The following is an 11,765-nucleotide window of genomic DNA, read 5'->3' on the forward strand; positions in this document are numbered from 1 at the left end:
TTCTTAATTTTTTTTTTCCATCTTTCTTTTAAGAGAGTAGAAGTTTTCTCTACCCTTTTTTGGGGTGGGGTGGGGAAGATACAACAATATTATTCTGGGTGCTAAGCAAGATTAGAGAGTCCAAAAATGCGGAGATCAACCTGTTATGCAACAAGATTCTAGAGGTTATACTTGGATGCCACTAGCGCCGGTCAGTTTTCCCAGTGGACCGCTTCCCAGAGAACAAGTGCTTTGGTCTGAGAGTAGGAATGACTCTATCTGCCTCTCCCTTGCGAGCATCTTTGTTCCTCTTCTTGTGAGATTTTTCTGCCAGTTTTACAACCTTCTTCTTTTGAGCAAAATCTTTCAAGCCCTCTCCAGGAACCACTTCATATGGTGGCTGTGATTTTGACCTCGACCTGAACCGCAGCTTCTTATTTGGTTGGTTACCATCCACATCCATATCATCAGTACCATTTTGATCACCCCTCTCAATTGATCTCTCCCTCTTACGACCCCTAGATTTGATACGAGCACGGTTGATTGCCAGAGTTGGATCAAGTCCCAAAGTTGATAGCTATCTTCCCATTCTTTCTGACGTAAACTGTTTGTCTTTATTGAATTTTCTGGGTATAGTTGGTCGGCTCTCAGCAGTGCTCTTCTTCATCCTGTGCTGTTGAATGAGTAAGCTTTTCTTCTTTCTAATTGCTACCAGTGCCTCTTGCTCTTCAGGGGTCAGTTCAGCCCCGTCCATCTCAAATTCATCATCTGCTTCGTGTTCTTGGCGCATACCTTCTTCTCTCTCCAATTCTTCAAGCCTTTGTAATATATCAGGGTAACGAAATCGTATGCATTGTGCCCATCAAGAATTTCAGGCATGATGTCTTCTTTCCATTCATCATTTGCTAAAATATAATGCTTTCTCAAGCTTGCAGAGTATACACCTGCACCTCCATTCTCATTCTCCAGATCCTTCTCCAGCTTCTTCTGTTTCTCTGCAGCTTACTCTGCTTTCTTGGCTTTAGCTTCTAAGACAGCCTCAGGTATACAGGGTGGCCTTTCCTTCTGGTCACGTGGTTTAGGCATTGCAACATGGAAGCGGTTCAGGCAATCATTCAACTTTTTCGACTTCATTTTTAATTCCACCCTCTGATCCAACAGCCTCTCACAAGCTGCATTCTTCACCTCAATAACACCCTCCTCAATCAAAGTACTCATAGTCAAGAGCACACCCTCGTCGTTTGTTGGCTCGCCCCCTTGTCCTATCAAAGTTTTCATAGCTTCTGATTTCATCTCCATGACCAGCTTCATATCATCTTTGGAGATCCCTTCCAGTGCCTGTAAGTCAGTCTTGTTGCAGACTATAGTCAATGGTTTGTTCATGAATAATGACTTGATGCTGTGGAAAAGAGCCGCCTGCTGCGCAATGCTGTACCCACAAGATCCAGAAATATCAAGGAAAAACAACACTGCAGCTCTTAAATGGGCAAGAGCAGTAATGCTGCACATTTCAATGATATTACGATCCTCAAATGGCCTGTCCAAAATCCCTGGAGTATCAATCACTTGGTAACGTAGATATTTGTAGTCAGTGTGACCAACAAACAGCGATTTTGTGGTAAAAGCATAAGGCTGTCCATCCACATTTGCCCTTGTAATTTTGTTAATAAACGAGCTCTTGCCAACATTGGGGTACCCACAAATCAAGATTGTCCGTGTATTTGGATCAATGGAAGGAAGCCTCGCCATGTGTTGTCTTATCTGTTCAAGATAAGCCAAACTAGGGCTAACTCGTTTAATCACAGTACACATACGGCCTAGAGCAGCAACCTTCAAGGACTTGCATCTATATAGAGAATCTCCGTACTTCAACAATTTCACATAGTCCTTTGCAATCTTACCAATCAGGTTCCTAGCAGTATTGATTTGGCCTAGAGCAAGCTTGTAATGGTCTTTGTTGTACAGAACATGGAGGAGGTCGCCGTAGAAAGGATGGATATCATCAAGCCAAGGAAACTCCTCAATAATGGTGGAGAGCTTATCATGAAAGTTTTGTTGTGTATACTTACTTTGCGCATGTAAAACTGGCGGATACGTGAGATAGCATATCCCTTATGAACAACAGTCGGTGTTTGACGTTGTGTGCGGGAGAGAATGATATCAATAAAGTCCTTTCCAGTGGGAACCACTGTAATCTTTTTAAAATTGTATTGAACCATGTCTTAGCCTTTGTTTATCACTGCGAAAGATATAAATGTCAAAATTTAGTACACAAGGAAATGCATAGCAATAACAAGCTATCCAAAACAATACAAACAAAAAAATAAAAATAATCAGCCATTCTAGTTGTTCACAGCCATACATAAATGTTGGTATTAAAATATTCTATTTGGCGGTTGGAACACTGGTAGTAATAACTGTTAATATTAAATTTTCAATCATGCTAAGAATCAAGAATCACCAAATAATAAACTAATAAACCAAATTCATACCTGTGGAAGTCATTGTTGATATGAATTATAGTTGTAATAGTAGACAAGATCTTCCCCTCCTTGCTCCTCACAAAAATATTAGCTATCAATGGGGCAAGCTAATGAAAACACATATGGAGAGGAGAGGGGACCTAGCCTTTATATAGGAAATAATTGAGTCGTCCCATTACGACTAGAATTCTAATTAGAGTTTATTTCCGGCCCACATACTTTAAATTACCATATCAAATTAATTACAACCCGTAAGGTATAAAATACCCAATTGATCACTTAATAAATTTGGTCCAAATACAATTATCATTATGAGCCATATATCTAACCCGTAAAATTTTGCAATCGAATGTGAAGCCCACATATGGAATTATTAATTATTCCAACATTCTCCCACTTGGACAAACATTTGATTGCCATAACAAAGTTTTAACACCCGGGTTAGACTACATAGGTGGCCACAAAAGTATAGCTCCAATGATGACACCTTACGTTACATGATCCGGTCCAACAAGAATATTAACACCGAATATGGAAGTCATTACACCAATTTAAGAGATGTAAGACCATTCCACAGCTACAATTGTCAACATCCTTATCGACATGGATCCCCATCCTCCAACCAATGTGGTAGTATGTGGTATGAACTTAGCACCAAATGTGATCAGAAACTGTGCTAACTCATATCGGTCCTCATAATGGTTTGAATCAAAATAAAGCCACATGTCTCCAAAAGAGACTCATTTTTATGTCTTTCAAGATATCAATAATATAAAAAGACATAAGTCAAATGCATGCTTAAAATAGTTCATGAATAGGGGAAAAATTATTTTATTATCAGAAGGGGCTGTACCCGAAAACATATGGGTTGCCTACGTACCCCGTAAAGGGATCAAACCCAAAACGTAGTTCTTTTCATAAATAACTCCCACTAACCAAAAATATCAAATGTTTCCACAATATCCATATTAGTAACATGTGTCTTAAAGACTTTTGGAGCGAGTCCCTTAGTCAAGGGATCAGCAACCATCGCCTCTGTATTGATATGCTCTATTTTCGTCTGCCCTTCTTTGACTCTGTCTCTAACAACCAAATATTTGATGTCAATATGTTTTGATCCACCAGAACTTTTATTATTCTTTGAAAAGAATACTGCTGCACTGTTATCATAGTAGATAGTGATCGATCTTGAGATGGAATCAACAACTTTCAAGCCAGAGATAAAATTTCTTAACCAAACGGCTTGGAATGTAGCCCTATAACATGCCATAAATTCAGCTTGTATAGTAGAAGACGCTACTAAAGTCTGTTTAACACTTTTCCAAGAAATGGCACCACCAGCTAATGTAAAAATATAACCTGAGGTTGATTTCAAGTCATCTTGACATCCAGCAAAATCAGAATCTGAATATCCTACCACCTCAAGATGATTTGTACGCTGGAATGTAAGCATATAACTTTCAGTTTTCTTCAAATATCTCGTAACTTTCTTAGCTGCTTTCCAATACTCTTGTCCTGGATTAGACTGAAATCTGCTAAGGACACTTACTGCGTAGGCTATATCCGGTCTAGTGCAAACTTGAGCATACATCAAACTTCCCACAGCACTAGCATATGGGATCATCTTCATAGACTCCCTTTCCAACTCATTCCTTGGACATTGAGTTTTGTTAAACTTATCTCCTTTTATGATAGGTACATCACCAGGAGCACAATTCTGCATATTAAACCTTTCTAGAACACGTCGTATATAAGCTTTCTGAGAAAGTCCCAATAAACCACGATTTCTATCACGATGTATTTCAATGCCAAGTACATAGGAAGCTTCTCCAAGATCTTTCATCTCAAAATTACCAGACAACATTTTCTTTGTCTCATGAAGCAGCCCTAAGTTACTGCTAGCAAGTAGAATGTCATCAACAGACAATACAAGGAAAATAAAATTTCTCCCACTGGTTTTAAGATAAATGCACTGATCAATAGTATTTTCAACAAAACCTAGAGATGTCACAACCTCATCAAACTTCAAATACCACTGTCGAGATGCTTGCTTGAGACCATATAAGGATTTGTTTAACTTACACACCAAGTTTTCTTTTCCTTTTACAACAAAACCTTCAGGTTGTTTCATATAAACCATTTCAGAAAGATCTCTATTCAAAAATGCTGTCTTAACATCCATTTGATGAAGCTCCAAATTGTAGTGTGCCACAAGAGCCATGATAATTCGAAAAGAATCTTTCGACGAAACAGGGGAGAAGGTTTCAACATAATCAATGCCCTCTCACTGAGTGAAGCCTTTTGCAACCAATCTTGCTTTCTTTCGTTCAACATTTCCTTTTGAATCTAATTTACTTTTGAAGATCCACTTGTTATCTATAGCCTTAGCATCTGGAGGAAGTTCAACAAGATCCCAAACTTTATTCTTTTCCATGGAATTCATTTCATTTTCCATGGCAGCTATCCATTTATCTGCCTCAAGACTTGTTAATGCTTGATTATAAGTTACAGGATCAACAATATGCCCGATATTAAAATTGCTCTCCAATAAATATGTAACATAATCACTGGGCAATGCAGATCTTCTTTCCCTTTGTGATCTCCTAACTTGTGGCTCAGGAACTGATTCAATCATTGTTTGAGGAATTGGAGATTCCTCCTGGTTCCTCGGTTCTTCATTAACAACTTCAATTAGTTGGGAACCAACTCTTTCCTGTATGATGGGAACTGGAACAACAACTTGATTAGGTTCAACAAGAATTTCTCTCAACGTGGAACTCCCACTATCTCCAAAATCGTTCTCAAAAAATTTAGCAGTAATGGACTTCACAATTCTAGTGCCGCGATTTGGACAGTAAAACTTATATCCCTTTGATCTATCCGGATACCCAATAAAGTAGCCAGGAGTTGATTTAGGGTCTAATTTCTTTTCAAATGGATTATAAATCCTAACTTCAGCTGGACATCCCCAAACTTTAAAGTGAGCCATACTTGGCTTACGTCCTGTCCATAATTCAAACGGTGTCTTTACAACAGCTTTACTTGAAACTCTGTTCAAAATATACATAGCTGTTTTCAAGGCTTCACCCCACAAATATTCAGGCAAATTTGTTCTACTCATCATACTTCTAACCATATCTTTTAGAGTTCGATTACGTCTTTCAGAAACACCATTCTGCTCAGGTGTCCCTGGCATGGTGTATTGAGGCACTATTCCACACTCTTGTAAAAATTTTGCAAAATCACCCATATTTTGACCAGACTCGTCATATTTCCCATAGTACTCACCACCTCGGTCAGATCTTACAACTTTGATATTTTTCCCACATTGTTTCTCTACTTCCAGTTTGAAAACTTTGAATTTCTCAAGTGCATGTGATTTGTCGTTAATCAAATAAACATATCCATATCGTGAGAAATCATCAATGAAAGTTATGAAATATTTATTCTCACATATAGTGGAAAGCAAAGGTCCACTGATATCAGTGTGAATTAAGTCCAAAATTCCATTACTCCTAGTCGAACCCTTCCTCGTAGACTTAGTTAACTTTCCTCTTATACAATCTATACAGGTGTCAAAATTGGAGAAGTCTAAGGAAGGAAGTATCTCATCTTTTACTAATCTTTCCATTCTATCCTTAGAAATATGACCCAATCGCTTATGCCACAATATAGAGGATGATTCACGAATTAAAGCCATTTTCTTTGATACATTTGTAACACACGAGACATCACAAAAAGAAGCCAAAGATAATTTATATAAACCATCACATAAAATGTCATTTCCAATCAAACGAGAATCATTAAATAACTTAACCATTCCATTACCAAAATTAAATGTAAAACCACAAGCATCAAGTTTTGGTATAGAAATTAAATTCCGTCTCATCTGCGGTACATAAACTGTATTTTCCAAAACAAGATAAAAACCAGACTCTAAAGTTAACTTCAGTACTCCTATGAATTCAACCTTCACTTGGAATCCATTTGCAAGGCTCAAGCTTACTTCATTCTCACTTGGCCTCCGTTTGCTTATGAACCCCTGCAAGGAATTCGCAATATGAATACTAGCTCCCGAGTCTAACCACCAAGAATTCAAAAGTACATCTACTAAAGAAGACTCAAAACAAACTAAGGCCAAGGGAATACCTGAAGAACTCTTCTTCTTTTCCAACCAAGTCTTGAACTAAAAACAGTCTTTCTGCCAGTGACCCTTCTTTTTACAGAACTTGCATTGATCATTTTTCTTTATAACTAGTTTGGGACCACTAAGATTTTTATTCTGCTGACTTCGGTGGGACTTATTACCCTTACGAAACTTAGGTTTATGATTATGAGAAGGCCCCTTATTCTGTGATGGCTGAAAAGCTAATTGTACAGTTTCAACAGTTTCACGGCGCATCCTATACTCTTCTTGGGCACACACTGCTATGAGGTCATTCAAATTCCACTTATCCCGCTGAGCATTATAAGCAACCTTAAGCTGATTAAACTTGCTAGGAAGGTTATTCAAAACATGATAGACCAGGAAAGGCTCCGCAATGGGAATGTCAAGAGCCTTTAACTTAGATGATATATTTATCATTTTCATGACATGCTTCCTAACACCACTTGTACCGTCATATTTCATGCTCATAAATTTATCCATCAAATCCCCAGTTTCGGCTTTATCAGACTCAATAAATTTTTCTCCTATGGCATCCATAACACTTTTGGCATTTTCATTATCAGGGATGGCACTTAGAATGGAATCAGATATCGATCGCTTAATGATTTTCAAACAGAGTTTGTTAGCCCTTTTCCACTTTTCATGCTCGGCTACATATTCAACGGTACTTTTATCTGTGGGTTTTTCAAGCTTTTTCTCCATTGCAAAATCCAAGCCAAAAAGACCAAGTGCTATTTGTACATCTCGTTTCCATCTCACATAGTTATTCCCAGTCAAAATTTCAATAGCAGACAATTGATTCGAAAGAGATGAGGCATTATAAACTGTGGAAACATAAAATATCACTTTTAATATCATCCAAACTTAATGCATGCAATCAAATGGATGATGAAATATCCAACCAATTAATATGGGCTATTAATTAGATAATCCGTAATTTAAATCGAAAGATATAAATTTTATTACGGTAAGAGTCTAGATGCATCATCATAAAGTCACCTTTGGGTCGACAATACAACATGCTATAAGATACTCTTAAAACACATCATGTAGCTAGTTAGCAAAATCACATTGGTTTTCGAAATTTCAACACCTTTGGGCAGAAGGAAATTTCTAAACCAAAATAAGCCGTTAACTTTTTCATGCCATTTTTCAAAAATATTACATATAATAACACCTTTGGGCAAGATATTATATGCAATAAATCAAAAGTTGTTGGGCAAAAATATATGTATTTTTATTGTAGAGAAAATCGAATAAATAATAATGAGTGTGCTACTTTGACAGCTACCACCCATTTTTATTTCAAAATATTTCTCTTAGTGGGAAAACAAGAATCGTCGCAAGGCCCATAGAAAAAGTTCAATCACAAAATAATAATCATGGAACAATTATAATCATTAATCGATGAATGGAAAAATTCACATGTGATTGAGAACTAAAATTGGCAACAAAATTTTAATATATAAAAGTCGAAATTTAAACGAACAAATAATAACAACAATAATTATACATTTAACGAAAATATAAAAGTTGTCAATTATTATTATTATTTTAAATGGGTCAATTTTAAATAAAATTTTAATTTGGATCAAAATTGACCCTTTCCTTTAATTGTGGGTAGGGGCTTGCAATTTTCAAAAATTGCACACCATGCCCCCGTCCCCAAACAGCCATAACTAGCACTGTGTTATGGTCCCTCCAGAGAACCAATATTAGGCAAATAGATGCTGTTCAATTCACTCATGTTGCCCAACTTTTTATTTGTTTCAACAGATAAATTTCCACTTCATTCCTTTATGACAATTTAATTTCTCTTGCCTAACGATTAGTAGATTCAACAGATTATTTTTCTCTTCATTCCTGAATTATTTAGTTATATCATAGAAACTGCATGCTTTGGTCCATAATTACTTTAACACAGTTAATCACTTAGTAAAAAGCAAATCAGCATGAAACAAAATTTCAAATCCATGATAAAGAATGCAATGTAATCAACAAAAGTACAATGAGAGGTGAGAAGTGAAAGTAGGGGACCGTGAGGATTCTGAAGATTTCCTCATTCACGAAAATCGGAAAAAAAAAATTACATGAATAGAAGTTAGGTCTTAATTGAGAGAATACAGTAAAAAGGGAAAATAATAATGGAATTGTGGAGTTGGTGAGGAAGAGAAGAACCAATTTTCTCAAATTTCTGAAAACAAGAACAATATGATAAATCAAGAAAACGAGACAGAATATTGTTTTACGAGGGATTATGATCTCAGCATGAAGGCTCTGATACCAATTGTTAATATTAAATTTTCAATCATGCTAAGAATCAAGAATCACCAAATAATAAACTAATAAACCAAATTCATACCTGCGGAAACCATTGTTGATATGAATTATAGTTGTAATAGTAGACACGATCTTCCCCTCCTTGCTTCTCACAAAAGTATTAGCTATCAATGGGGCAAGCTAATGAAAACACATATGGAGAGGAGAGGGGACCTAGCCTTTATATAGGAAATAATTGAGTCGTTCCATTACGATTAGAATTCTAATTAGAGTTTATTTTCGGCCCACATACTTTAAATTACCACATCAAATTAATTACAACCCGTAAGGTGTAAATGGCCCAATTGACCACTTAATAAATTTGGCCCAAACACAATTATCATTATGAGTCATATATCTAACCCGTAAAATTTTGCAATCGAATGTGAAGCCCACATATGAAATTATTAATTATTCCAACAATAACAACACTTTGCTGAAATGTAATACAACACCACTTGCAATGGTAATTGGTTGCATTTTTCCACTCAACGGTGAGTTCCTACGTAAATCCCTCTAAGGAATTGTCAATTCGGTGTCTGAAGAAGTTGTTACTTTCATAAAAACTGTATAAAAAATTATTAAATTCAGATTATCTTTCCGAAAAGCAAAACAAATGCAAGAAAGAACCTCCAAGCTATTGGATTTGGATCCTGAAACTTTAATTACATTCAAAGAATAAAATCACACAAAGGTAAAAGAAAAGTAAGAGAAAATAAAAATAAAATCACGTGATTGAATTGATACTTGGAGAACGGCAGGGAAGTCCCTGACTAGACTAAGACTTCTATTGCAAATTTGCCTCCAAAACTAATTTTATCCTTTAACCTCCATTATTTTAGAACCGTAGTCCCCATGGCCCATTTTGCCTCCCCCCAAACCCCATCCCTCTGTGCCCCTACTGCACTAAATCTATACTGGAAAACTTGGAAATATCCTAAAGTGCTATCACTTTTCCTCATCCAGCAACAATTACCGAGTTTCGATGCTACAATATTTCCACTCTTTTCTTGTGGGTATAAACTACAAATCACTCAATTCCAAAGAAACAGTAGTTAAAAAAAAAATGAAATGAAAATACATGAATCCCTCTCAAGTAGAGGCGGAAACACCTAGGGTCTAGTGGGGGCAACTGCCTCAACTGGATTTTGGTCCCAGGTATTTCACCTATCAATAAAGTTATTTGTACATCTAGGGTTGACATTCCGGAAGATACTTCCTCACAAGAGGAGGGTTCGCAATTATTTTATTATGTGTGGGCTCCCCCCCTCTTGTGATGGGAGTGTCATCTAGGATGTCAACCCCGGATATACAAATAGTAAGATCATTCGCCTATTTCGCTTGAGGCGAGGTTAGTTTTTTAAAGCAAGGAGATCATAATAAATAACCGCGTCAAAAATTCAGGACAGAGGTTGTCGAAAATATCATTGTTGCTAGAGGAAGATAGCCATCAACAATCAACAATTTTAAAAATAAATAAATTATACGGAGTTTTCTTGAAATTAAATCATTCACAACAATAGGATTGAGTGCCATTTCAACATAAAAGCCCGTTTTACTCTTATCAAAATTCCAATACTACCTTCCAACTTTGTTGATGAAGAAATTGAGTAGAAATCACTGCTACACAAGATGAATTGGTGCCAATGGGTGATGAATATGTTCCCTTTTTGCCTCCCCCCAGTTTTAGCTAATTCCGTGGTTGCTCTATGAACATGACGCCTAGGTTATAGTTGGATTAATGCATGACTTTTTGTTGGGCTTTAGGTCTGGTGCTTGTTAGATTTTTTGAGCATTGTTTAAAGGGAAAATTTCATATTCCAACTGGTAAGAAATATACAACTCAAATTTAAGAAATATAGTTTGATATTTCAAATCTCTGAGAATGTAACCTATATATATATATAGAAGGAGAGACAGGGAGATCGGAGAGAGAGAAACGTTACAATCATTCCCTGAAATCAAACTTCAGTTTCCTTATGTGATCGGACTCTTTAATATATAGAATTTTAAACGTAAAATCATCACCATTTTCAAGGTCACAGTTTTTTTTTGTCACAATTAGCTATTTAATTAGTCAAGAATTAGTTTTTAATCACAACTTATCAAATTATTGGTCGCAACTTATTTCTTGATCACAAATCGAAAATCTTATAGATCACAGAATATTTTTTGTCACGAATTCAAGATTTTATAGGCCATAGATTATTTATCGGTCACAGATTCAGAATTTTTATTGGTCACAACTTATTTACTCATTGCAAATTATTTTATTAGTTGGACATTATTAATGTTTCAGTTTCAAGTTCATCAATTGTGACCATTCCACTTGGACCTGCCAAGCTATATATCATAGGGAAAAAAATCATTTGGAATCATTTATAAACAGATAATGGACGACAGACGCCAAGTCAACGCCACCGCACACCAACACCACAGTCACTGCTGCACACCAACACCACAGATTGGTCGGTGACGCTGCAACAAACTCCATCACAGATCGACGCTATGAATGGTTAGCTCAGTGCCATATTTGATTTCTGATCTTAGATTTCTAGGTGATTAGTTCATTATCAATTGGGGCGACTAGGGAGGGCGATCTGAGAAAAGACGAAGAGGGAAAGAAAAAACGGCAAGAGAAATAATGGAGAGAGAAAGAGATTGGAGGCGATATGAGAGAAGAAGAAGAGAGAGAGAGAAAATGGCAGGAGAAATAATGGAGAGAGAAGGAGATTGAAAAGAGAATAAATTTGTGTGGGAGAGAGAGAAAATGTGTAGAGGGAGAGAGAATTAGATTGGATAGAGAATGAGATTGA

At 36.5% G+C, this 11,765-nt stretch overlaps 1 protein-coding gene and 1 pseudogene across 1 annotated transcript; both read right to left on the reverse strand.

The window, feature by feature from the left end:
• Window positions 1-104: 104 nt before the first annotated feature.
• On the reverse strand, window positions 105-10,632 carry LOC111381835 (annotated as a pseudogene).
• Window positions 6,415-7,174, reverse strand: LOC111381836. Its single transcript, XM_023005678.1, has 2 exons — window positions 6,612-7,174; window positions 6,415-6,504 (listed from the first exon to the last, which is right to left on the reverse strand). Exon 1 carries the CDS (start codon window positions 7,165-7,167, stop codon window positions 6,649-6,651), a length of 519 nt encoding a protein of 172 aa, XP_022861446.1. The 5' UTR covers window positions 7,168-7,174; the 3' UTR covers window positions 6,415-6,504; window positions 6,612-6,648.
• Window positions 10,633-11,765: the final 1,133 nt, after the last annotated feature.

Source organism: Olea europaea, unplaced genomic scaffold (assembly GCF_002742605.1).
Source record: "Olea europaea var. sylvestris unplaced genomic scaffold, O_europaea_v1 scaffold2382, whole genome shotgun sequence".
Lineage (NCBI taxonomy): Eukaryota > Viridiplantae > Streptophyta > Magnoliopsida > Lamiales > Oleaceae > Olea > Olea europaea.

Bases quoted from the DNA above. Each gene is read 5' to 3' on its own strand.
- LOC111381836 (XM_023005678.1), bottom strand. From the start codon at position 7,167: ATGGATGCCATAGGAGAAAAATTTATTGAGTCTGATAAAGCCGAAACT.